Below are 27,664 nucleotides of genomic sequence, written 5' to 3'. Positions count from 1 at the left end.
CTTACAAGCACTTCACATTGCTTACGGTTAGTTCTACTCTGGTTTGCTTCCCGGGGGGGTACTCCCTATAATGGCCTATACGGGGAGGCTCCGCCCCGAAAGAGGTACCTTTTTCAGGCTTCAGGTATATAAAAGAGTAGGGATTTCACGAGGTTAAGTATACAAAAGGGTATGGAAATCTGTCATTTGGCTATTTAAAAGGGCCTTTCATTAAAATATTTCGAACGGACGCAATTTATAGTTGTATTATTTTAATTTATTAAGCGCTACATAAAAATGACAAGAAAACGTCCTATTTTAAGTCCACGCCATGTCTCTTAGGTATATGAAAGGGGTACCTTTTTTCAGTTAAAGGTATACGAAAGGGGTACAATTTCTGTGAAAAATGGTATATAAAAGGGTAAGGGGTTAGAACTTGGGGCGGAGCCTCCCCGTATAAAACTTTTTTGAGTAGCCCCCCCGGGGTTTGCTTGCAGTTAGTTGCACTCCCGTTTGCTTGCGGTTACAGATGTAGTTGCACTACGGTTTGCTCGCGGTTAGTTCCACTCCGGTTTGCTTGCGGTTAGTTCCACTCTGGTTTGCTTGCGGTTAGCTTTAATTTGTTAGTAAGGGTAGCACTATTTTCAAATTTATAACTCTAATTTAAGATTTGACTCATTGACTCATGACTCATTGACTCATTTGACTCATAAAAACTTTAGTCTCTGGAGAAGTACTAAGACGGTAGGGTAGGGGCTGGAGCCGGAAGGAAAATGTAGTCAGTAAACGAAGTGCAGGCTAGTTTGCAAATTTTAACACAACCTTTCATTTTGTTGTTTTTATTCTTTTCCAGTGCTGCGCACTTAGCTTATTCTACAACTTTTTTTCCTGATACTCTTCAGGGAGGTATACAATTTACAATAGAAATTTACTATAACTCTATACAAAGTTCTCAGCTTCTTTACCTTTGTTTGATTACTCAAGTACAATATAGCCGACAATAGCCATATAGAAAATCACAGCATGACAAGCTGCAAACAGACATGTCTGCTGTCTAGAATCATGACACCTTATCTAACTAATTTCTTTTAGAAATAACAATAATCGTTATTTTGTTTCCCTCTAGAAAAGTTATGAAACCAAAACCAAACTTAATATGGTCCACAGACGGATTTTGCTGGCCAAGAACAAAGAGAAATCAAGAAATTTCTGATTTGTCAAGAGATAATTAACATAATCAGAGGAGCAAACACCAGTCATTGGCGTATTCTTTCTTTAACACACATTTCCATACTGGATAAAAAAATTTGAATTTTTTTGGGTTCTTCAATCATGTTTGCCAAGAACAGCACTTATTTCCCCGGCAGTGATAACGCCCACAGAAAACGGAAGTAAATTATGGGCACTCTGGTACCAAGTTTTCTGGCTTAGCTATATTTAGTAACAAAATTAATGTCTGTGATTGATGGAAAGTAACCCTTGGTTGGCAAAGGGATAATAATTATTACACTTAACCCTTATTGATTGCACATTTCGAACACCTTGACCTCAAACCCAAAGCACTTGCATTTAAATATTCGCAAATAAATCCAAACACCGCTCTTTAATATGCTGACATTACAAGCTGGACCAAGTGCAAGCCAGCACTACTTGATCACCCTCCAATAAATTTGAACAACTACTCTTTACAAATATCCTACTTACATATTCGTCTAAGCTTAGTTTAAAGTTAATATTTTACAAGTTCTCTATACACAAAAGCGTCAATTTATGATGGACTGCACTGTACTCTGCTACCCAATTCACCGTCTTCATCATCGTCATCATCATCACTGAGAGCGTCACTATCACTGTCATGCTCCCCGTTGTCACTTCGATTCTAGGGTAAAATCATACAGACAAATATCATAAATCCATTATCACAACTGCATGGTTAGGCCTTCTGATTAGCGAGTGGCAAAAAATCGAGCCTACTCCATGGGGTGCTTAAAAATGTCTGTGAGTAAAGATCTCCTAGCAGGAACTCCCAAGGGGATCTCAAAGGAAAGTTTTCCAACGAGTGTCTCGGAAGAGGAGATCTCTAGAAGACAATCTCTAAAGATGTCTGAGGAGGATCTTTTAGGGAGGATCTCACAAGGGGGTCTTTTGAAGGGGAGATCTCTAAGAGGGATCAAAGGGAAGACATTTGAAGGCAGATCTCTAAAGGAGATCTCCAAGGGGATCTCTAAGAGGGAGTTCCTTGTATGCTTGTAGGGCTTACATAAGGGGGAAAGGGGGCTTATTTTAATGACAAACACAATGACTTTGGAGATAAAGCTATTAAGCTCTGAATTGTGTCTTTCAAGCAACTAAACATGTTTAAGTGGATATGAGATACAGGTCTTGATTAACTTCGACTGGGTAAAAATTAAGAGAAGTGTAGGTTAAACAGAGGATATTCAGTAAGCTTTTGAGGCAGGATCCTTATTTAAAGATAAAATCAATACAAAACATAACACTGAGGAGAGAGCTACCTGGCTTCTCCTAATGTGATGCATCATAAGCCACAAGAGATGTTCACTGATTGGGTCATGAGGGCGAAGTCTCTCTTCTTCCCGATCTTTGTCATTTTCTTTTATCACCTAAAACAAGAGAAACAAGTCAACCACATAAAAAATTCACAATGTAAGCCTCCTGTTTTCCTGTTTGTCCCCTAATCTTACATTATTGCCGCTAAATGACAGTTTTGGCCAATCAAAACAGAATATTTGATTGGTTAAGAATTCTTAAAACTAACAGAAAATTGCGAGTGGAAACTGCCTGATATGTTTTGTGATCCCTTCTCACTCACAAGTCCAGGAGTGTTTTATTGCGCTTTTCAGTAACAGGCAAACTCTGAAGCTCAAAACCCAGCTAACAATTGCATTTTTCCCTGTCTGCAATCATAATTATGGGAACAACCAACGAACCTTGAAAAACAGAAACAAAGAAAATGGATCAAAAGCTTCCAATCACAGCCGACAGATGCGACCTTTTGACCTGGTTAAAGTGAAATTATGTCTCTTGAGAGGTCCGCTTAGATGATTGTGCCATGTTATTGAAAAGCACAATAATCAGATTTGATGCTAAAAGTACTCACATTCTTAAGCCCATCTAAGGATGTTGGTTCCTCTGCTGTTGGTACCCAGAGCTTAATGTCATGATCAAGACCACTTGTGGCCAGAATAGGTGCGTTAGGGTGTGGCTCTAAACAGTTCACCTGGGATAAAAGACACAAAATTATTTACAAGAATCTACACTACTACTAATATTGAATAATGAACAAACTCTAGCATAATTTTCACTAAGCACACTTTGCAAAATCGCGTAAACTCTGAAATTTAAATCTTGATTTCTTTTTTCAAAGCTCCTTGTTTGTTGCTGTCATTATGATTGATGGCAGCTTAAAATGCAATCATCAGTTGGATTTTAAATTTTACAGCTTGCATGATTTTGAAAAACTGAGCAGTAAACTCATCGAACAAAAGGATATGAGCTGTGAATACAGCACTGGTCATGAGTGGTGCTATAACTAAACAGGCCAAATGACTGCAGTTATACAGCAAGTATTCTTTGAAGAAACAGAGTGTGTAAACTTCGCATTGACTAAACATACGACTAGAGGATACCTCAAGGAGAACTTTAGCCACTTACCACCCCTGTGGTGTCTCCCTCAAGAAACTGTACCACCTCCTGAGTTTGTTTGTCCCACAGGAACACATGTCCACAGTCACTTCCACTCACCACATACTCACTTTGTGGACCATAAAAGTTGACACCCTTAACTACAAAAGCCAATAGAAAAACAAAAGATCACAAAAGGCAAACTGTTAAACTTTCACACTCAAGTACATCTTTAATTTGGCACAACATACTATATACTGTAAGGTAAAAAAATTCCAGCCAATTTTAATTTCAATAGTTGATTGATCTCATACCTGTGGCATTATTTCTGTGTCCTTTATAGGTTTTAATGTATTCTGCTTCAGAACTAGAGACAAACAAATTGTTAAATTTAGAGAGTTTTTTATAAGTGTTGCAACTGTTGTAATTGCATGCAGCAAGTGCAGAAAAAATCTGAGTCCCAGACAGAAATAATTAAACCCATGGCCTCCCAGATACCGGCTGGGTGCTCTAACTAGTAACTAGAGTGCCCAGCCGGTATCTTTGATTCCTTTCGGGGACTCAGATTTTTCTTTGTTCCACACTGGTGACATAATGAACATATTCCCATCTTTATCATTTATCACTGAGCTTAAAATTTACCATCTTCATTATTAATTACTGGTAAATTGTTTTATACCTTGAATATGAGTCAAACAGGTAGATGTTCTCGTCATTGTAACTAACCAGCAACTCTGTTGCAAAAGAAAAGCAGCAAACTAAATGAGCAACAATGTAAACTTGCAGGTATTTAGAGTCACTGAATGGATTTTGGAATGGATTTTGGAGATGGTAAGGAAAGTATGAAGCTAAGCTGGAATTTCTGGATGGGTGGGAGGGTTGAAGAACCAAAAAACTTCCGTGGGGGAGGTATAGATATTTTCTGGAACAACACATTTAATATGTATATGTTGCAGTTAAAATTTATGAGGGTTTCATGATAAAACAAAAACCTGAGATGAAGGTAAGTGATCATGTCAGATTAAAAAAAAATTCTAGAAAGTATTTTTTAAGTAAAAGCATACCTGTCCCATCATATGAATAAACTAAGCAGGTGATGTTGGCAAAAAGGTCATTGCTTCCCATCTACAGAGGAAATGATCGATAAAGATTTGGTTAGAAAGATAAAGGGATCATGCATAGTTTGGTCAACTACAGAATCAGGACTGACATTTTAAGTGGCCAAAATGATCTTGAAATTAAATATCCTTATAAAACAGGCACCTTTCATTATTGCACCCTGACATTCTATCCGAGGCTCCACCTGAAAATTTCATACTGACGACTTATCACTGTTATCTGATCTGCACAGTGTCCCTGATAATTTGGCTTTTACTGGGACTCCAATACAACAAATCAGAGAATGGTAGTTTCTGGATCTGTGTTAACAATGAAATGTTCTGATTCAAATTTCACAGATTTATTCGGAGCTTGCAGCAACAGAATTATGTTTGTTTTCTCAACCTACAACACCTCACAAAAATATAGACTGTGACACTTGCATGGTTTTGCACTAGATTGTAGTGTTTCCAAATGGTTCATTATACCCCTCCCCCCTGTTTAAATGCCAACACAGGAAATTACATGATTGGATATCAATACATGTATCTCCTGATTCATTTCTCATTTAATAATTTTTCTTACCAGGTGATGAGGGCAGTATTGTTTCACTGGTTCAACATTGGCCTTACTATCCTGTTTAAAAACAAATTAAAATATATGTGGTGGTTTAAATTTATCTTTGGTTTAAATTTTTCAAACCAGTTTGATTTTTATTTTTCATTAACTCGTACTCATTATCATAACCTGAAACAATGGAAAATAAAAATCAAACTGGTTTGAAAAAATTTAAACCAAGGATAAATTTAAACCACAACATATACATTTAATTAACAAATTAAATAGAGTTGCTATTTAGAGTTACCACATATATAACACTTTGTCTTCATACCTCAGGCAGCTTTCTTCTATCATAAATTCTGCAACACAAATTAAAGTAAGTATAATTATTAATTTTCACCAAGATTTCAGTCAGTGCCCGACACTCAGATGATGTAAAGACCAAGAGTGGATTTCACTGAGAATAAAGATTTTGATCTCAGACCTTGTAAAAGCAATGAATTATAAAGGTAAATAAATAAATTAGCTATCAGAAAATAAAACATGTTAAAATTTCTAAAAAATGGCAAGGTATTTTGTATGATGTTCACAGAATGCAGTCAAAAGTTAACAAAAACTTCAATAGATGCCTGAACACAATTAATATCTTATTATTACTTATTTTTGCGGGACTTAATTTTCGCAATTTTCAAAAAAATCACGAAATCAAGACCCGCGAAAATTAATTTTAAACGATTTCTATTGTATTTTTTATGCTAATTACGTATTTTTGGCCAAATCGCGAAAATTAAGTCTCGCGCAATATTCCCGTTCCACTTTCGCGAAATTAAGTTCCCGTGAAAATAAATAACAATAAGGTAGATGTATTTCCAGCAAAAGTTACTTTGTCTTACCTAGCAAATTGGTCCCTTCCACCAACTGCGAATTCATAGATATTTAAAGGATTTATAAAGATTGTGTACAAAGGGACTCTCCTGTGTTCCTCAACACGACAGCAAAATAGCCTAAAATGATATTTGAACAAAAATAAGGTGCTATAGTGTTAAACAATGAATTAATAATAAAAAATTATTCAATAATGCATGTGACATCAAGCATCTTACTTGCGTGCTTTGTCCTCTCTCAGATCAGCATGGAATACAACACCATCCTCCCCACATGTAAGAAATTCACATGGTGAACCTGGCTCTATACAAAGCTGGAATTTTACAATGACAGGAATAAATTATAACATCCTAGAGCTATACTAAAAATTTAATGATAAACTTTTGACCAAAATACCCCTTGTACCCTTCTAAACATCTTATCAATTTTGTCCAGGGTGTTACTGCCGTTACGTTACATTGCGACTCAAGAAAGACATGCGTGATGTCACACACGCAATGGCACTATCCCACGGTGCATTGCGACCTAGGAAAAAACCATGTGCTTGAGGGAAAGTTGAACATCTTACGGTGAAATTGTTTTGGAGCATAGTTTTCTACGGTTTATCGTGTTTTACAGTCGTTTACAGAGGACACAAACGTAAGTTCTAGTCTACCCTTATCTTCGCTAGACATTTCTTTTATTTATTGTAATTTATTTTTCGTTTTAGTTTTCGAAACCGTACAAGTCTATCGCACAAGTTACATATCGTTCAAACCGTACAAGCTGTTATTTACTATACATCTCTTCGTACAAGTATAAAGGTCAAGTAGAGTACAAGTAGCGTCGAGATACAAGTATTAACTGTTGTACAAGCACAAGCTTATTTGCCATCGCTTAATCATTGTTCTCATCGTAAGCTTTGGTTATGGTCATCGAATTGTCAATTATGTACGCGTCTTCGAACTGTGTCCATGTGAGTAAAGCATAAAATTTGTACTGTGTCGTTTGTTGACTCCGAATCGCTTTAAGCGCTCACACAGAGTACAGGTATGTATAAGAAGGATGTAATTTGCATCAACTAGGGTATGCATTCCTGGAAATATTCTTTTCTTCTAGGCTGTTTGTGCGTCTTTTAAGGGAGAAGGGGAGTGGGGCTCACAGAAGAATGTATTGGGAGACAAGATAGTGCTAGAATACCCTTCCATGCTAGCAGAGCCCTCTTTTCCTTTGTATTCACTGAGCTAAAGAGACCTCTGCCCTGGGTTGAAAATCGCTTTAATAAATCAACCACCGTCAAAGGTCTTGAATGGCTCTTTTTAAAATTCATCCTCCTTGCGTTGTTTGCTGACCGCAACTTGAGACTGCTGTGCCTCGCGCATTTCTTTACATTAATTCTTCTGTCTTTTTTTGAGCCCACATAATTTGCAAAGAACAAATTTTGACAAAAGAACAAATTTTGACATTTGGTGATGGTTCTGCCACTAAGTAGCTGCAGTGCATGCTCAAAATTATATGGCTGTTCTCAACCAAGGGCAGAGGTCTCTTTCCCCCCGCTCTGTCAGCTCAGCAAATACAAATTAAAGGAAAAGAGGCCCCTGCTAGCAGGGAATCTTTACCCTTACTTTCCTCTTCCATGAAACACGCAACAGGCATGTGACACAGTCCAATCAGTAGTGGATCTAGGGGAGGGGCTTACCTCATTTTTAGGCCAAATAGAGGCCGGTAGGGCTGAAAAAACTCATTTTTGAGAGCCCCCCCCCCCTTATTCTAGGATCTGGATGATCGGGCCCCCACTTATTTGAAGGTCAGGATCTTCCACTACCAATAAAATACATGGGAGGTACCTTGTGTGCTGCTCCTTTGTGTTGGGCAAGACATTTGGTGTTTTTGCAGTCATCACTTGACGAGTGTAGAAAACCAACACGCACCTGAAAGGGACACCAAATAACACAGTAAATAGAAAGCGTACAAATTAAAACTTAAAAGATCTTTAATTAGCTATTAATTAATAGAAGTTGAGTGTTAATTGTGACCTTTGGGGATAGGGGGTACATCTTTCAACCTTTCCTGGTTGATGTTCCTAGTTATATGACAGATGACACTTCAGAGCTGAATTCAGGGGTAAACACAGTCCACAACATGAGACATTGTAAAGAGTGTGTGTTAACGTCCTCAGAATCGCATGTCTGAGACTTGCAAAATTGGTGACAAGTCTGCTTGCGGATGAGGGCCATACTTTCTGAAAGGTCCACAAAACAGGTTATGCTGACTTTGCTGCAGTTCTGTTTTAGAACAAAGCAAGCTTGTGCTGTTCAGTTGATACCCCACAACCATATACGAAATATAAAATGATTAAAAATCATGCATACCACAGAGAGCAGCATATACCTGCATCAATTGACAAACAGGCCATTTTGTTTCCTTTCTCCATTCATTGTTTAATTTAAAGCTTATACAATTAACCAAAGTTGCCAGAGTGGGTTTAAGTAAACAATTAATCCAATAGATACTGTTGAACAAAGTTTAACAAAACAGTTCATCTCCCGGGAGGTGATCAGCTGAGTGCAGGCTGGCTGAGTGTAACTAAATCTCAAATTTACACGTCTTACATAGAGCGCACGTAATCTTTTTACAATTTGCAAATCTATTTACCTTTCCGTCTCTAGCACAGCTCACTATTGTATTATCACCAGTATAAGGCATAAACTTTGCCTAAAAAGAAACAGACATTAAATTACATATAACGTCAACTTGATTACTGGAAAACTGTCTAATTACAAACATCTTCCTTGAAACAAACAAAGTTTATTTTGCGACAGCAGAGAATTAAACTTGTACATCCTGTACATTAAACTATTCGTTGATGAGCTTACTTTACCTGAAAGACATTGCTGGAGTGTCCACTTTCATAAGCTAGCTTCTTCTTGCCTTTTGCCCAGTCCCATATAACAATATCTAAATCATCACTTCCCGAAGCTAAAAGGTCTCCGGACATGTTGAAATGTAATGTATTCACACAGCCATCATGATGAACAAGTTTGTCGTGAAGCATGAGCCTTTTGACGAGTCCGCTAGAGCCTGTGGTATCCCTGGTGAAATTCTTTGGAGAAAGAATCCCTATCTGCCGGGATTGCAAGCTGGGAATGAGAGAATTATGACTGCTCATGGCCATTTTAGAAATAATTGTGCATTCATGTACTCGTGAAGATATGTCGTCGGGAAGAGTCTCTCACGCTCGCAACGCCGAAACCATCAAGGAAAACCTACGTTCCGGGTCTTTCCCTCTTTAGACTCATTCATGGGTGATTTCAAGTGTGAATGTGACTTATTCAACAAATATAAACATCTCTCTGCTTCACTTTCTTCGAACACTGCGCACAGAGAACCAAAACAAGAAATGACCTTCGGATTCTCGAGCACTTTACGAAGACCTTCCGACGAACCCGAACTGTGAACGATTGATTTATTCGAGTCGATTAGTTTTCGCGCGAGTCCGTCGCGTCAAAATGGAGGAAGAATCAACAGGAAAGGAAGAAGAGCTGCAGAAATTTCTCGGAAAAGTCGATGAAATCGGTAAGCATCGTTTTGAAGTCATGTCTGATTTGCATTTTTCAGAAATGGCTATTGTTAGGCCATGATAACACCTCTTTGTATCGAATCTCTGGTGTAAAACTTGAGTCAGCTGCTAGCCAGTAAATAAGCTTGATTTGTTTTGTGGCTGACTGCACGCAGTTGCTCATGAAGACTGACATGATTTTATTTGTCACAATGTACGACATTGAATCCTTTCTCTTTAAAGAAAGTGATGCTTTCTCTTTAGAGAGAGAAAAGCTACTGATATTTTCATCAAGACGTATAATTTTTTTGATGATGATATTTATGAACTGAAAGCACAATTCTGCTGCTAAAAGAGTAAACACTCATTCATTAAATATAGCCCGTCTTGAAGTCTGCTTCAGGCAGGAAGAAGCATCAATTTAGCTTAGTACAGTACAGTGCATTACAATTGATATAAAGAGTATTACACTGTACATCCCACAAGCTATATGCATATTTGTGTTAGTTCATAACACTGGAAGTTGTTTAAATAAGGGTTGGTAGCCACAAGAGGACTTGTTGCTAGGACTATTCCATGCACCAAGTTCCCTGTAGTGTTTACACAAGGGGACTTGTAGCACAGCAACGTAGCAAGTTACACGTCAACTAAAGCAGCTGGAAGGCTGGGTCCAATACTGATATCAGCTAGTCAATTTTTTTTTGCTAAAATCCATTTTTTTTCTAATTATTGGAGTGAATAAGGTTTCTACAGCTTTGTATCAATCATAAAGTTGTGCAGAGTGCAAGCTGCTTGACATTTTGATTCTTAGCTAGAAAGTGGAGAAGTAAATAATAATGCTTTCCAATGTAACATTTCCTTAGTCAGCTTACTAGTAAAATATACAAAATAGGTAACAGTCATGCCAAATGAAGCATTACCCCCCCCCTCCCTAGAGTACATAAATGAATTGATTATTTAAAATCTGAATCCATTAGTCAATTTTAAGAATATGTGGCATTGATCCATGTTCAAATAAAATTTACTTTCTGATCAGAGACCATACGTTATTGGATGTAAATATCATTTATTCAGATTCTTGCCTTCTCTTTGTTTCAAATCGAGCAGCTGTGATCAGAAACTAACTTTTGATTCAAACATTGACCAGCAGTTATGCATTCTTGAAATTGACTAACGGATTCGAATTTCAAATAATCAATTCATTAATATACTCTAGGGTGGCATGCTTCACTTAGCACGACTATAAAGTAAGCATAACAATTACAGCTTACAAACTGCTCAAAGAAGACTTGGCATCTGGGTTTTTTTAATATGTTTACAGACTCTATTATGAAAGATCTAACATGTGGTGACCTTGAAAGACAAAACAAAGCACTCACTGCAGCAGACGAGTTCTTGAAACGACACAAAGCTGAGAATGATGACGATTCTGATGATGAATGCAAACAAGTTAAAACAACGTCTGAGAGAACAGTTATCTCTAAAGGTGGAGAGAGAAGGAAGTTAGATCCCTCAACTGCGCTTGGTGAAATGGTAGGAGTTTTTAGTTACCACAGCAGTAGAAGGAGGAAGCAGTGACCTGATCTACACCAATTTAAGCAATTGGGGAAGAGAAGCCTGAAAAAAATTCAGGGCTTCAAGGATTTATGAACTTGTGACCTCTGCGATATTGGTGCGATGCTCTGACTACCAACTCAGCTATGAAGCCATGCATTAGGTGCCAAGTCATTTTTTGGGTTCTATCTTTCTCATGAAGGAATAGTTCTAAGCTGACAGAATGAATGGGATAATCTGGTTTGGCAGAGGTCATGGGTTCGAATGCCGTTAAAGCCCTTGATTTTTTTTTCAGGCTTCTTTTCCCCAATTGCTTTTACTGGTGGGTTTATGTCAACTCATTGCTTTTTTTCTCTCCATCATGTGAAATAACTTTTTCTGTTGATAATAGAAGCATGCACTTTTAGCCAATCAAAATAACTTCATTTATTCTATCGATAATAAAAGCATGCAGAAATAGCCAATTGAAAGTAACTTTTTGGAATTTTTATTTCTTTGTTATTTACTGATCAGAAGTGGTTTTGAATACCAATTTGAAAGTCAGAAATACCTCAAGTTGTCAGTACACCAAAGCATAAACAACTGACTAACAACCAGCATTCCTTTTTTGTCAATGGTTCATGTACCAGTAGGTTTATTTTTTGGAGATGTTTTTGTAAGTTTTAAGGACACGTGAGACTACAACATTTCACAACATTCCATTAGTACAGAAATGCATTTTGCACTCAGCTAAGTATGAAATGTAGGGACCAAAGTTCCTGTGATGGAGTATACAGTAGCTGGTCATATATAGGTTAGATTGCGTTATTAATCTGTGTTCTATTTTTAAATCATTAGAGAGATGCAGGAGAAGTTTGTGCTGGTAAGCTTTTTTAAAAACAATTTACAATCAGATTGAATCTCAGATTTTTCTACCGGGAAGAAGATTTGAGCATGTGAAGATGTGAAGCATTTGAACCTCTGAAGACACCAGGATGTAGTGTTCTATTTGTTATTTTGTCCACAGAGAAGTTCATGAAAGCAGTTGAAGAAGATGCCAAAGAGAGGGCAAAGATAAAAAAGAGAGCTGAAGCTGAAAGTGAAAAGTTAAAAGGAAAAGGAAATGATGCTTTCAAGGAAGGAAAATTTAAGGAAGCAATCAGCAACTACACAATGGCAATTGCTAAAGTTTGCACTAATCCTGTTCTGTACACAAACAGAGCTCAGGTGAGTAGTCTCCTGTTGATGTCATGTACGTTCATCTTGACCTTGGTGGTAAATAAAGGAAAAATGATTCTTGTCACAAGGTCTGAAAAATTTTTAAGCAAAGCTTTTGACTGTATCACACAGTCTTCATCAGCGATTAAAGTGAGCTCACGTTTTAAAGAAATTTATTAATTTATTAAACCAATACAACTTGTGAGGTAAAGGTAAAAGGTAAAGCTTGCTGTTGAGCCAAGTGGCTCCTCAGACTGGAGCTTATCCTGGTTTCTGTAGCATTAAGTGGCTAGGAGTATTCCTACTCCCCCCCCCCCTGCTTGGGATGCTAGTCCATCATAGGGTTCCCCCCCCCCCCCAGCAGTAAATTCTCCGGTACCTGTTTATACACCTGGGTGGAGAGAGGCACTATGAAAGTAAAGTGTCTTGCTTAAGGACACAATGTAGTGCCCCGACTAGGGCTCATACCTTGACTGTTGATCCAGAGTCTGGTGCACTAGCCATAAGGTCACCGTGCCTCCCATAAACTTGTAAAGGGACATGTAAAGAGTAAAGTTGTTACCGGTACGTTATATGTAGTGTTAAGCAACTGCACAAACGTGCTGACACGAATGGCCAATATCAAAGACTGGAGACTCTTTTTACTCAAACTCTAGAATCAAACTGGTTTGTGGGAGACTTGAACATGCAATTACAGGTGCTGACATTTTAGTTTTGTGTTCATTCTTACCTCAGGCATACATCAAACTTGACGACTTTGAGTCTGCTATCCAGGACTGTGATCTAGCTTTGAAGGTAAGTTTATACTTTACAGGTTAACCAGCTATAATTTTGTACATTTATGAATTAGCAGTTAACCTGGTTTCAATGCTCTTATCCACACATTCTTTCTGAATTTCCAGGACTTTTTTTCAGATTTTTAGAGAAGAGGTGATAACTTATTTCATTTAAAGGGGAGAGAAGGAAGGGGGAGACTTAGTTGGGTTGTTTACTAACAAAGTAAATACACTTATTTTTTTTGCGGGGTTTTTTTTTGGTGGGGGGGGGGTGTTTTGGGGGGGGGGTTTTTTGGGGGGGGGGGTTTTTTTTTTTTTTTTTTTTTTTTTTTTTTTTTTTTTTTTTAAAAAAAAAAAAAAAAAAAAAAAAAAAAAAAAAAAATAATTTTTTTAAAAAAAAAAAATGGGATAAATAATTTTTAATCTTATTTTTAATAATAATAAATCTCCTTTTTTTTACTTTTAATTATTTTTTTTTAAGGGGGGGGGGGGGGGGGGCTTACTCGGGGGGGGGGGGTTATTTATTTTTCTTCCTTTCGGGGGGGCGCTTATTTGAGGTGGGCGCTTATTCGAGGTTGGGCGCTTAATCGAATAAATACGGTAATCTAGCTTTCTCCTTTCAAGGTTCTTAAATCTACATGTACAAGTAGTGAAGTGCATTATTTGTTTTTTTTTTACTTTTATTACAACATGCTTTTTAGATGCACACGTGTTAAACATTTTATTCATTTTACGTTTTAGATTGACCCAAAGTGGGCAAAAGCATTTGTTCACAAAGCCAGAGCTCTGCAAGCTCAAGGGAAATTTGATGAGGTAAGAGAACCAACATCCCTTCATGAATTAAGGCAGGGGTTTTATCTTTTTCCTATGAAATGTAATACTTGCACAATGGACAAAAGTATGACTCAGTTCATTAAGTACTGGAATGTGGTAGAATTGCCACGTTAAAGGAATACAGGGACACCTCCCAAGAGAAAACATAAAGTGATCTGTCACCCGGGGGGGACTCCCTTGGGTGCGGGGTGCCGTCGCCGCGGGTGGCTGGGTCTCGCTGGGTGTCGGGCGTGCTTTTGCCGTCGGGTCTCGTGGTCCCGGTTCTTGTCTTCTCTTGGTTCTGGGGTCGCGGCCACGCCCGTTCTCTGGCTCCCGCGGCTCCCCGTCCCTTTTGGGGTCCCCCCCGATCTGTCATTAGGGGATGCCAACTGCATGTGGGGTACCTGTCTCATACTAGGGAGATGGGAGGAGACATTTTCAGTATGGGGATTCCTTAAACAAGGCATGTGATAATGACATGTGTAGACCTGTTGTTAATTATAAAATAAGTTACGTGTGATCATAGAAGTTCAGCTCACATTTCATGTACACATTGTATTTTGCAGGCTGTGTCTGTTTTAAAGAGTGCTATTGAAGTTGCTCCAAAGCAAGAAAAGGTTCTAAAAGGTTGTTAATCTTAATTTATAATAAATTGTTAATTGACAATAATTTGAAATGAATTTATAACTATCAGTGTTATATTTGCATTATGTTTATTATAAATTATTTCAAATTTTCTTATAATATTTTTTTACAGTATATATATCAGAGGCAGAATCAGCAAAAAGGAGGCTTCAGGATGAAAAAGAGGTCAGACTTGTTACTGACTGACAAGAACACATGCAATTTTAATTAGTTTTCCTTTCTTCTTAACTTTGAATTGTCTGTAACTTGAATTGTGTGTATGGATGGATGAAATTTAACCATTGCATTTACTCCTCACAGGCTGCTAGTGTTGCTGGACAAGGAAGTGGAGAATTAATAAAGAACTCTATCGATAGACTTCAAAAGGGCAGTCTTGCTACATCGCAATACATTGAAGCAACAAGGGAAATACTTTCACTCCTCAATAACAGTAAGTCTCTTTGAATAAGAATGCTGTTGATTACTGGAATGTGTTTTGATGGATTTCTAATTCAGTTTGCTTCTGTTTATATCTTAACTCTAAGGTTTATGAAATGTTGTTTTTTCCTTAGTTTGTGAATGTTTATTTAGAAGTTCCAAAATCATCTTATTGTTTTTCACTTTTATTTAATTTATTCAAATGCTAATTTACTATCTTTCAGATGCTAACAAAACATTATTCAGATGTTATGGAGGCTTTCAGATTGTTGATTACAATAAAACATTTAAAAAGTAAGTAATATTTAGTAAGTTCTAAGGAAACAATGTTTTTGGGACAGCAGACTTGACACTGCTCAGTAGTAAATGTAATTTGATACATGACCAAAACCTATTTAGATCAACAGTAATTGATCTGGACTAAAACTATAATCTACAAAGAATTTTTCACTGAACTGTAAAGATGACTACCACTTAGATCAAAATACTAATGACTTAAAGCTAATGTGATGATGTTTTAAGTGCTCAGGCAAATTCTTACTTGACAAGATGAATCACAGGCTGTTTTAGTATATTTCTCTCACAAACATCAAGTTAACATGTTGTTTAATTATTCTTTGCAGATACTGGGAAGGAACAGATGTGTGTGTAATGTTAGAAGATATTGATTTTATTTGTGAAGTTTTAAGAATTCTGATGGAAGCCTGCACTGACAATGGTAATGATTTAAACAAGACTATTAACAGTTATATGAAATGGATTGTTGTCAGTTACGTTATCCATTTACTAACTAGTAATTTATTAAAATTTCGATACACAAACATGCAGTAATTTAATTAATGCACAAATTAATTTCTCTGTAAGTTTATTGTATAAGTTACTTGGGTGCACCATAGTAGGTTCAGTCAAAATGAAAAAATTTATTCAACTGCCAGGTGTTTAAAGTTTACTCTTGGTATATTGAACACTGAAAGTCAGTCAGCAAGTCTGTAAAACCAGACAGTCAGTCAGTCAGTCAGTCGAAGAGACACACATTCGATCAATTATTTATCAATCTTTCATCAGTCTGCCAATTGATGAATTTATCTACTATGTCTCTCTTTGCTGTGAGAATCAGTTTGCCTTGTCTTACTAAATTGGTGATTACAGCTGGATTTTTTTTATATTTCAGATCACAATGTGGAAGAATTTCTCAGAAAGGATCACTCCCCATCATTCAATCGTCTATTAAGAGACCCAACTTCTCCTGTCATTAGAACTGCCGCCACCTCATTCCTTCATCAACTGTCACAGACTGAAAAGGGAAGACTTGGTCTTACTACTACTAAACATATCAAATGGTAAGATGAGTGAAACGTGATCACGACAGTAGTGGTTGAAAGGGTTTTAAACTAGCCTGGGAACAGCTGAGGCCTTTAAGTGGGGCAGGGCAAAAAAAAAAAGAAATTGGCGGGCAAAGCCGATTTCTGTTTGTGTCCTGCCCAACTTGGGAACCTGTTCTGGGGCTAGTTTTAAACTGATCATTTCAAAAAGGAAAACAAAAACAGACAGGTTATGAGAGTAAATAAAAATATCAGTGAATATCAATAAACTAAGTATAATTAAGGAATGTATTTTTCCTTGCAGGGTTACAGAAGCCTTATTTTCACTTGTACAAAGGGGAACGAACACAGCTGTTGTGGCAATGTCGACCATCAACAACCTAGCCTTGGAACAAGGGTATGATATCTCTCAGAATTTGAGAATTTATTTTGCATGTTTAATGTGAGGCATGCTCTAAAAATACCTCAAGAGCAAATCTTTCAATATCTTATTCCTCAACCTGACCTCAAATATTTTATGCTTCAAACTGAATTTTTCCAAATGTTCTCTTTCAGATTCTGTGAAAAAATTAGAGATCTAGTTGACAAGGACTTTCTTAGCATCTCTCAAAAATTTGTGGTAAGTGGGTAATTTTTGGTTATTTAACTTCACAATTTTTTCTTTTTGTTAAATTATTTATGGGCACTGTCCATAAGTCATCCTATTTGTATTGTGCACTACATGCTTATTGTCCTGACTGTATATTTATTACTTTTTCCTGAATAGTTAAAGTTGTGTGAAGGGAACACAAAAGCTTCTCATGAACCCACAGATAACTGGTCTCTAGTATCCTCTGGTTTATCAGCTTTGGCCAACATGGCCAGGGACACATTCATAAGAAACAGGATTGCCGAAGAACAAGCATGGTGGGAAACAAGTGTCAAGTTCCTGGTAACTTTTACTTTGTTATTGTTCTAAGGGACGAATACGATGATATGATTTTGCCTACGATTATCGCATGTGACATGCTTACGCCATGACTACAACACGAATCACATCATGTAAATCAGCCTGCCACATCCTACAACAGATGCATGCGCATGTGTAAATGGTCCTATTAAGTCATGTTGTAGGCCTGTCGTAAGCTTGTGGCATGCGAGAAAGTCGTGGCATGTAAATTGGCCCAAACAAGTGGTATCTGTAACTAAACTAATGTCAAAATTTGTTTATTACTAACAACTAATTTGTTTGTAAAGTTTCACAAATCACAACTTTTATTTAACCAAAATTTTTGGATATGAAGTAATGTGTCTAACTTGCTGGTAGTCTCTTGAACTGTTACTTTTAACTAATAATTTATTAATTATTAAATTTAATATAATTTATTTATTTTAATTTGCAACTGACTCTGAAAATGACTACCAAAAATGTCAGTCACCAAATTAAAAATAGTTACCTTACATGAAAGAAGTCTTCCTGTTTCATCAGGATTTTACTCATTGTATACTCTTTTTACAAATTTTTAATCTTTCATTCCATGCAATGTGATTCATATACTAGTGACTTGAAAACACTTTTAATTACACCATTCATAATGCACTTAAATTTTATTCTGTATTGTACTTTCTGGTATTGAGTAAATAAGCCCCTTCAGGCGGCTGGTATATTGGAGGATAATGCCCGAGGCTGAAAGATTGTCGAAAAATGAACAGTTGGCCGAGAGGCGAAGCTTCGAGGGCAACTGTGAAATTTTGAGGACAATCTTTCAGCCAAGGGCATTATCCTCTAATATACCAGCAGGCCAGAAAGGGGTTTATTTATTTTATAACCCTCCGATTTATTTCTACAACGCGCTTCATCACCAGTAAATTTATAGGAAAAAAACCTACGTAATAAACCCGGCTTAACTGTGGTTGAAACAAATCTAAGTTGATTGGTTTACGTGATTTTTAGTGCAGAATGCACTATTGTGATGGTTTGTTGGGGCTGTCGTCCGCTAAACCACTAAACCCCTAATGCCCTAAACCCCTAATGCCCTAAACCCCTAAAGCGCTATGGTGTAAACTTTAATAGTCAATTAATTAATATCAATTAATTAATTATTCCTTGTGAAGGGGGTGGGGGTGGGGAGCACCTGACCGTACCCCTAGGTAAAACCTGGAGCACATCTACGTTACTTTCATATGAAGATCTCAAACGTATATATTTGTTTCAGAAAACCCTTTGCTCTCCTTGTGGTACTACTCAACGTAATTTACACCAAACGCATGCGCAGATTAGTCTACGTTGTTTTCTGGAACTGTCATGAACATCGCTTGTATTGCGTGTTTGCGGTAGGCTTCCTGCAGACTTCTTGGCGCCAAGTAAAAACCGCAAATTAATTAAATTAGATTTTGAGACTTTCACAGCGCTTTCGTAATTAGGTATGCAAAAACTTGCACCGGGATTTTCGGCGTGAACACCTGATAACCAGGAAACAAATATCCTAGCTGTACTGCGTTTTAAAAAACCTGTCGAAAAATATGTTTTTTGATTAGATTTGTTTCTTTAGTTTTTGAGAATCGTCTTTCGTGCAGTCTAAACCGTAACTTAATTAAATTAAACAAATGTCATCGATGCCGCCGTAAAACAAACAAAAAACAAAAGTTTCATGTTATCGCATTTTCAAGGAAGACAAAAGTATTTTGTTACAAACGAACAAAAGTGTCGTATTACGTTTGCAAAGATTAGCGTAAGGAACACCTGGGAAAGAATACAAGTAGCCTGTGAACAGTTTTTCGGAAAGTAAAATAAAGCAAATAAACACGAACATATATAAAACATCATACTTTCAATTGTTCCATATTGCATTCTGCACTTACCAAATCATCGAGATTTTTTAACTCTGTGATTTCATTGAAAGTTTGAATTGACTAAAGGGGCTTCATTCGTTTGTTTTGTGCTTGCCTACAAAATCGGACGACGGATATCAAATCGGACGGGGTATATTCGCTGATACCCGTCGTCCGATTTTGTACCATGTGATGCGTTTTGTCCAATGAGCGCGCACAAAAATTAATGGGTGGGTTATAGTGGTTTATATAGCATTTGTTATATTTTTACACAGGATTGCCACATCCGTGGAATAAAAGACCAAAAAGTGAGATGCTCCATATTTTCACTTCTGGGTTTGTTGGCAAATATATCCACACAACCAAACCAGCACCAGAAGGTAGGTTAGCTAGTGGCACCCAGAGTAAAGTCATTTTTGGCAAATCATTCATTCAGAAAAAAATATGAACAAGTGATGAGTGATGAGCAGTAGTTTTGTTTGAAGGTACATGGTGCTAGAGTAGAGTACTAGAAGACTTTGCAGCTCAAACAACTACAGTAACTGTACTTACTTTAATAAATTTGTTACTCTAACTGTACACAAGCAATAACAAACTTCCTAGTCAAATAGAGGCAAACTTATAAAAAACATTCCTTGAGTTCACTAAACAGGATTTTTTGTCATGCAGGTTGCAGCTCCAAAGTTGATTCCATCACTCATTGAGATGTTAAACACAGGATATGATGAAATCTGTGAGGTACAAATATACTCTAGACATAGTTTAAACAACACTTTCTTACCCTTAAATAACATTAAGTATATTGGCTTGATTTGTTCAGTGACAAAAGAACATCAATCCAGATACTCAGGGAAGGTAGAACATTTTTCCAATTAAAGGGGGGGGGGAAGCTGATGAGTGGATTGAAGTGGGGGGGGAGGGCTTTAGAGACTCTTGTGTTAGTAAGTCTTTATGTATGGAAACATTGGGGGTGGGGGGTGGGGGGTGAAGCAGCCCCCCTGCGGTTCTGCCATCCCTGATACAGAGAGACTCTGTACCAACATCTGCAGATGCTTAGACCTTCATGTTGTACGACTGGCTACATACATCTAGCAATTTTTTTCATCTCCAGGGGTTGCAATAAAAACCAGTAACTTTTATAAGCCTTGTGGCAGTGACATTCTTATGTGAAAATACCACTGACAGCAAGTTAGTGAGCATCCTTTCTAATGTTTTCCTTTTGCTCAACATTTTAGCGCAGCCTTGCTACCATCAGACATCTCCTGGCACATTCAACAGATGCTTTAAATCAAGCATGTGATCAGAAAATCCACATCCATGTGCTGCGTATTCTTAAGGTGAACCTTTGCCAAATGCTTAGTAATGTCTTTTTATTACTCAGTGAAGAGAGGTGTCATGACCTAATGAACAAATTGTGTCCAGCCTAAGATTGACAGTCCAAGCATGATCACTGCCCTCAGATTTTCATTTTACAAGTTACAATATAGAAGTAAAGAAAACATCAGTAATTATAATGATAATAATAATAATAATAATAATAATAATAATAATAATAATAATAATAATAATAATAATAATAATAATAATAATAAATGTTGAAGAGACCACCTGTGCTATCAACAAAAGCAGTAACTGGAAATCACCTGGAAAGGATAAAGTCTCCAATTTCTGGCTTAAACATCTTGTCAGCCTACATGAAGACCTAGCAAAAGCTTACACAAAGGTTGTTGAACACCCCGAAGAAACACCCGAATGGCTTACTGAAGGTGTTACATATCTGCTACCAAAAACAGAAGAAACAAAAACCCCAAAGAACTATAGACCAATTACTTGTCTTCCCACGATGTATAAGATTCTGACATCCATCATAGTGAACACCAGCTCCTACCATCAGAGCAGAAGGGCTGCAAGAGAGGGAGCTACGGATGCAAAGACCAACTCCTGATAAACAAGATGATTCTGGAGGACTGTAAGACCAAGAAAAAGAACCTATCCACAGCCTGGATAGACTATAAGAAAGCTTTTGATAGTGTGCCTCACACGTGGATAATAAAGTGCATGGAAATCTATAAGATCTGCCCTGTGACTGTCAACTTTATCACAGAAAGCATGAAATGTTGGAAGACAACTTTACACCTCAACCACGCTAAAGGGTCAATAACATCAAGGCCTATCAATATCAAAAGTGGAATCTTTCAAGGAGACTCTCTCTCTCCACTCCTATTCTGTCTTGCCCTCGCTCTACTGAGTTCATTACTAAAGGCATCCACTTATGGTTATGAAGTCCAAGGTAAAACAATCAGTCACCTTTTCTACATGGACGACCTAAAAACCTATGCAAAAAGTGACAGCCAGCAAACCGGCCTACTCAATATTGTAAAGACATTCAGCGATGACATCAAGATGGAATTCGGGCTGGACAAATGTGCTAAAGCTGCATTCAAAGGAGGAGAGCTGACAGAAACTTTCGACCTGCAACTTGACACTGACACCTGTATCAAGGAACTAGACCAAGAGAACACATACAAATACCTTGGTGTGGATGAAAGTGATGGTATACAGCATGCCAAGATGAAAGAAAAAGTGAGGAAGGAGTACTACCGCAGAGTAAGGATGGTCCTAAAAACGGAGCTCAATGCTGCCAATAGATTTAAAGCAATCAACACCTTAGCCATCCCAGTGGTGACTTACAGTTTTAACATAATCGACTGGAAGATGAGTGAAATCAAAAGGTTAAACACAAAAACAAGAAAACTACTCACCCTATCAAAGATGCATCACACCAAAGCAGATGTAGACAGGCTCTACCTCCCAAGAAATGCTGGTGGTAGGGGTCTTATCCAATTAGAAGCCTCTTACAAAACAACCACGATAGGGCTCGATACATACCTAAAGAACACAGATGATGCCCTAATCAAACTAGTGCAAGAACATTATGGCAGAAAGAAATTGTACTCTATACAAAAGCAAGCAGAGCAATTCAAACAAGAACTAGACCTACAAATCCCAGACAAACAAGCAGATGAAACAACCACCAAATATGCAAAGAGAACCAAACAAATGGCACGAAATAAGACCCAAGAAAAATTAACAAAGCAGTGGGAGGACAAAGCTCTCCATGGGAGATACCCAAAGAGAATAAAGGAAGCAGATGTCGACCACCCCAAAACCAACCAGTGGCTGAAAAGCAGTGGACTGAAGGCAGAAACAGAAGGATTCATAATCGCAGCCCAAGACCAAAGCCTAGCTACCAGATCATACCACGCCAGAATTATCAAAGACGGTACTAGCCCCCTATGTAGGATGTGTAACAAATACGACGAAACAATCGACCATATCGTGTCTGGGTGCCCTGAACTTGCGCAAACAGAATATATCCACCGACACAATAAAGCAGCCGCGTATATATGTTGCAGTTAATTTTTGATCTCAGTTAATTTTTATTTTAACTAGTTAGTTTTTTCTAACTAGTTGATTTTTTTTAACTAGTTAAATAATGGGGTTAGGGTTAGGGTATCATATATTTTAAAAAAATAGTGGTTCACCCAACGTTTCCTACGTGGCATAGTGGATAAGGGGTTGGACAGCAAATCCAGAGGTTGAGAGTTCAAATCCAGTGCAGGTTAGTAAAAAAGAAAAATAAATAAATGATAGTACTTAGGGGAGAGGGATAGTAGCAGATAGTAGGGGAGGGTTAGTAAGCATGGGGGGGAGGGTATGAGATATAAAGGGGGGGGGGAGGTGTTCTACTTTTTCTACTTATTAACCAAGAATAAAAAAAAACTAGTTAGAAAAAAACTAACTAGTTAAAATAAAAAATTAACTAAGATCAAAAATTAACTGCAACATATACACTGGAAAGTCTGTCACAACTATAATATAGAGACATCAGAAAAGTGGTATGACCATGAACCGGGAACAGTTACAGAAAATGAGGATGTCATAATATTATGGGACATGCCCATACACACAGACAGGAAAATAACAGCCAACAGACCAGATATAGTGATTAAAGATCACAAAACGAAAACCTGTAAATTTATTGACATGGCAGTACCATCAGACAGAAACACATCCGTGAAAATCACTGAAAAACTATCTAAATATAAGGACTTGGAAATCGAAACAAGCCGAATGTGGGGCATGAGAACGGAAACGATACCAGTTATCATTGGAGCACTTGGAGCTATCAAAAAGGGACTAGAGAGTTATATTGGAAGAATCCCCGGCCAAATAAGCATCAGTGAACTACAGAAGATAACCTTGCTGGGTACAGCGCATATTTTAAGGAGGGTGTTGTCAAGCTAAAAACTGGCTACCCTTTAGTGCCCCAGGACCATGGTTTGGTCTCGGCGCTAAGGACTTTAAGCAAACATTACGTAAGGAACATAACAATAATAATAATAAGAGATTTGTATAGCGCCAATATCCTAAAAGTTCAAAAGCGCTTTACAGAAGTAACGAAAAAAATATTCAAAACACTATTAAAAAATAAATATAAAAGTTACAAAAAATGCTTAAATTCTTAAGACTAATAGAAATAACAAACTAAGTAATTACATGAGCATACGAATTTACAACACCTGGTAAACATACATAAAATTAAAGTAACTGCGTGATGTGAATGAGCGATTACAGATTTAACATAATTAACCTCATTGTGTGGATTTCAAAGGAAAACATATTAATGTACTAGCATTTGTGGACTAAATATAAGTTAATATAAATAATAGCGAGGAGATCTTGAAGAAGCATATTGAGCTTATAGTATAGTGGAGTTCTCCTCCCAGGGTCTTCTACATATGACACCATAAAATATGGTATGCCTTCTACATATGACACCATAAAAGGTGTCATATGTAGAAATATATGACAAAACTAGGCATGAGTTGCTTATCTCCTAGAAATCTGGGCAATGTGTGCTTGTTAACTCATTTTTCATTTATTTTTATCTGCAGCTGGTGATTCTTAGCAGCCATTTTCAAGTGGGATGGGGAGCAAGCACAAGAGAAACTGTAAAAAGATATGCCATCAAGTCACTGGCGCTGTGCACAATGGAAAGAAAAGACGCAAGAGATGCTGTGTTAAGTGAGAAAGGTACACACATACACATTGTTTCGTTTGATTGCCTTGTATTGCGCACAGATATCTAAATTATGTCAGTGTACATGTATTGTGTGAATTGCCAAGTTAATTAAGACCTGACAGAGTATTATTTGTCCTGTTTTTAGCTTTGGACTTCTTAGTACAGTTGCTGCACTCAACAGATGAAATCATCGTAGGAAATACAGCTCTGTGCCTTAGTCACTGTGCTGATATGGGTAAGTTTTACTTTTCACTGTGGAGATTTTAGCTGCTTTGAAATTCTGTTTACTTGTAGTCTGCAAAAGTGTTGAATCAGATTTTTTATTTGACGTTATACTCAGATTCAGATACAAAATTGGTTTTGACATGGACAGAAAGGGTAGATTCAGAATTAAGTTGGAACTGCCATCAGTTACCCAGAGAAGGCACAGGACTCAATGAATGTGTGATACTTACAATACCTGCAGGAGAGTCTGGTCTGAGAATCATACTGACATTATGTTCCAGTACGCAGAGCTGAGTAGCATCTCTGACTGGTTACATCAACTGGACGAATCAGGGATATGTTCTCGTTTAAATTTATCTATGGTTTAAATTTTCAAAGCAGTTTGATTTTTATTTCCCTTTGTTTCAGATTATGATAAGGAATATGAAACAACGAACAATAAAAATTAAACTGGGTTGAAAAAACTTTAAACCACAACAGATACTTCCTGGATCTGGGTAGTGTTATGTCATCAGTTAGTGTCAAGGTACAATGTGTAGTTCCAGAAAATGTCCATACTTCCCCCCCCCCCCCCCCCCCACAAAAGGGATAAGAAATTCCTATGGGGTGGGAGGTTTTCGAAGACCAACAAATTTAAAGGAATGTATGAAGTTTAATTGGAATTGGGGGGGGGGGGTACTCCCTATAATGGCCTATACGGGGAGGCTACGCCCGAAAGACAGCCCTTTGCGACAGCCCTGAAAATGTCGAGAAAACGTCCTGTTTTAAGTATATGTCGTGTCGTGATGTATATAAAAGGGGTACCTTTTTTCAATAAAAGGTATACGAAAGGGGTACTTTTTCTGTCAAAATGGTATATAAAAGGGTAAGGGGTTGGACCTCGGGGGCGGAGCCTCCCCGTATAAAACTTTTTCGAGTGCCCCCCCCCCCTCCCCCGGGGTGGGGGGTTCTTATAAAAAAATCCCTTCCGTGGGGGAGGTTAATGGATATATTATGGAACTACACAATGTAGTGTTCTAGATAATTATAAGAGTTGCTTCCATATGTTGCAAATATATATTTTTTTTGCTGTGACATCTTGTCACCTTAGTAAACAATCATTCTGACTTCTATTGTTACAGAGGAAGTGAGTCAGCATCTAGCTGGCGTTAGTGGTGTTGTGGAAATTCTCCTGAAACATGCGACAAATGATGAGTTGAGCAATGACGTCAAACAGAATTCTGCCATTTGTTTGGCTAAACTTGCCACAGCAGACAAAAGGTATTGTAATACCAATAGGATAATAGTAGGCATCTGGTTTTTGCTAGTGGGAGGGGCGGTGGCCTAATGGTTAGTGCGCTGGTTTTTTTTTTTTTTTTTTTTCGCGTCGGCTACTCTGGATCAAGTGGTCCAGGTTTGAGCCCTTATGTTCAGTTGTGTTCTTGGGAAACACACTTTACTCTCATGTCACAGTGCCTCTCTCCACCCAGGCTAGGAGAAATTTTCTACAGACTTTCACTGGTACCTACTAAAGCCCAACTGCTAACGGTCAAGGCCATAGTTGAGTAAAAGAGAAATGGGGCGCATTTACACTGCGCTGCCTGGAATTTTGAAACACATTGGTTAGAATTGGTACTGGCGTACTGATGCTACAATACAAGGTTTATTGAAGTAAATATCCATTTTATACAATTTGCGATCCTTTATGGGAGTGTAGAGTAAATTGGCCAACTTGGGCTATCTTTGATTTTGCTGTTGTTGATGTCTTATGCATGTATTTTTATTTTTATTATTTTTCAGGCATCTTGAAAAACTGAGGGAGATGCATGGACTTGAAATTCTTCACTCTGTGATACAGAACACAAACCTTAGCTGACAGACTGGTGGCACCCTGACAGTTTCGATTTAACAGAATTTTAAAGAATTTTTGTGCAAGTGTTGTTGACGGAAGCCTCTTCAAGTCTACGTGCTTATAGGGACAGTAAAGGACAATCCTTCATATTGAAAGATAAAACAACTGCTTTATCAGCTTGTTGATGCACTCCAAAGGCTTGAAGCAAAACTGTTGGATCCCTCCAGGAGCTTGGCATAGGTACACGTTACCCTGTCTCTGTGCCCATGACAACCATCTCACAGCCTTATATGCCACTTGCTGATGCTAGCTCTGAAACTGGCCTCGCGCGTGGTAGTCAGCTCTTGGGTTCAGGACAACACTTATCCCCCCGCCCTTCTCCCACATAAACAGTGTCTTTTCTATTGTGTGTGACATTAAAGAGACAACAGAGGGAACCTTTTTGCAAAGTGTTTAAAACAAAGTGTATTGAATCAACGCCTATTCTGTTCCAAGCTTGTTGGCTCCTCACGCCCAGTGCTTTATGCCAGTTATTTCACTTCAAAGTTATTTATTTATTTTTTAAGGTATTCTGTACTTCAATTGGTAGATATTTAATTTAAGCTAGAATACGACTGAAGTGCATGTAGGTAGAATGTAATACTTGATTTTAGCCTGTTATCAACCTATTTACCTAAAATTTTAGTAACAAGACCAAAATTGACACAAAGCAATATGTTGTTGCAGGTATTTTATTTAGGCATTGTTAATAACTGTTATAAGAGATACATGTGCTTTTTTGGATTGTTTACTGTTCCTTTCGTTAGTCATGCATGTAAATGGTACTGCTTAGTCTTATTACAACAGGGTTTCTAAGAGTAAACAGGCCTTTCGTACTACATGTACAGACTTAATTGATCCTCAAAATGTTAACTAGTTTAGTAGAAAAACACTAGATTAGACTGTCCATAGCTTCTCTATTTTTCAACGCAAAAAAGCGAGAAAATTAAAGGGCTGTGAACAGTCTAAAACTAGAGTAAATAATTTAACAAAAAGGAAAATAGGATGATGGAAAATTGAGGCAGATTAATTTTATTATTAAATAATGTTTGAGATGCAAAGTAGCTGTCAACTCTGAACCTGAACATTCAAACCATCATAAAATAGTACACAAGAGGTTCAGCATTTCAATTTGGGCCAAACAGGGTTTCAAATTTCCCCGCAAACGGGGTTTGCGAAGCGTTTGTTAAAAAAAAAAAAAAAAAAAAAAAAAAAAAAAAAAAACAAAAACAAAATTTTCAAAAA

General features: G+C 37.5%; 2 protein-coding genes across 2 annotated transcripts; one reads left to right on the top strand and one right to left on the bottom strand.

Annotated features, from left to right (window-relative positions):
- Window positions 1-846: 846 nt before the first annotated feature.
- Window positions 847-9,533, bottom strand: LOC144662267 (DDB1- and CUL4-associated factor 8-like). Its single transcript, XM_078523040.1, has 14 exons — window positions 9,026-9,533; window positions 8,800-8,859; window positions 7,992-8,075; window positions 6,384-6,478; window positions 6,174-6,284; window positions 5,612-5,639; window positions 5,305-5,355; window positions 4,686-4,746; window positions 4,301-4,355; window positions 3,936-3,988; window positions 3,652-3,782; window positions 3,098-3,217; window positions 2,493-2,600; window positions 847-1,858 (listed from the first exon to the last, which is right to left on the bottom strand). The coding sequence occupies exons 1-14, from the start codon at window positions 9,317-9,319 to the stop codon at window positions 1,748-1,750; spliced, it is 1,362 nt and encodes a 453-aa protein (XP_078379166.1). The 5' UTR covers window positions 9,320-9,533; the 3' UTR covers window positions 847-1,747.
- Window positions 9,534-9,583: 50 nt separating this feature from the next.
- Window positions 9,584-27,604, top strand: LOC144662266 (tetratricopeptide repeat protein 12-like). Its single transcript, XM_078523039.1, has 22 exons — window positions 9,584-9,720; window positions 11,025-11,236; window positions 12,095-12,119; window positions 12,264-12,463; window positions 13,190-13,249; window positions 13,972-14,043; window positions 14,610-14,670; window positions 14,801-14,853; window positions 14,989-15,118; window positions 15,330-15,399; window positions 15,729-15,823; window positions 16,277-16,445; window positions 16,732-16,824; window positions 16,983-17,046; window positions 17,194-17,358; window positions 19,514-19,618; window positions 19,908-19,976; window positions 20,474-20,575; window positions 24,197-24,335; window positions 24,470-24,559; window positions 25,671-25,809; window positions 26,329-27,604. The coding sequence occupies exons 1-22, from the start codon at window positions 9,654-9,656 to the stop codon at window positions 26,402-26,404; spliced, it is 2,256 nt and encodes a 751-aa protein (XP_078379165.1). The 5' UTR covers window positions 9,584-9,653; the 3' UTR covers window positions 26,405-27,604.
- Window positions 27,605-27,664: the final 60 nt, after the last annotated feature.

Source organism: Oculina patagonica, chromosome 8 (genome assembly GCF_052425735.1).
Source record: "Oculina patagonica isolate OP01 chromosome 8, crgOcupat, whole genome shotgun sequence".
Taxonomy (NCBI): domain Eukaryota; kingdom Metazoa; phylum Cnidaria; class Anthozoa; order Scleractinia; family Oculinidae; genus Oculina; species Oculina patagonica.
The sequence above is the reverse complement of the archived record's forward strand: the minus strand, read 5'-3'. Positions and strand labels throughout refer to the sequence as shown.

What these genes read in the sequence shown, in the direction of transcription:
- LOC144662266 (XM_078523039.1), top strand. Translation starts at nt 9,654, where the DNA reads ATGGAGGAAGAATCAACAGGAAAGGAAGAAGAGCTGCAGAAATTTCTC. An exon ending in GATATGATGAAATCTGTGAG is followed by an intron (nt 19,977 to 20,473) that starts GTACAAATATAC and finishes TCAACATTTTAG; the next exon opens with CGCAGCCTTGCTACCATCAG. An exon ending in CTTGCCACAGCAGACAAAAG is followed by an intron (nt 25,810 to 26,328) that starts GTATTGTAATAC and finishes ATTATTTTTCAG; the next exon opens with GCATCTTGAAAAACTGAGGG.
- LOC144662267 (XM_078523040.1), bottom strand. Translation starts at nt 9,319, where the DNA reads ATGGCCATGAGCAGTCATAATTCTCTCATTCCCAGCTTGCAATCCCGG. An exon ending in ACTCCAGCAATGTCTTTCAG is followed by an intron (nt 8,860 to 9,025) that starts GTAAAGTAAGCT and finishes GTTTCTTTTTAG; the next exon opens with GCAAAGTTTATGCCTTATAC. An exon ending in ACACAGAAATAATGCCACAG is followed by an intron (nt 3,783 to 3,935) that starts GTATGAGATCAA and finishes TGGCTTTTGTAG; the next exon opens with TTAAGGGTGTCAACTTTTAT.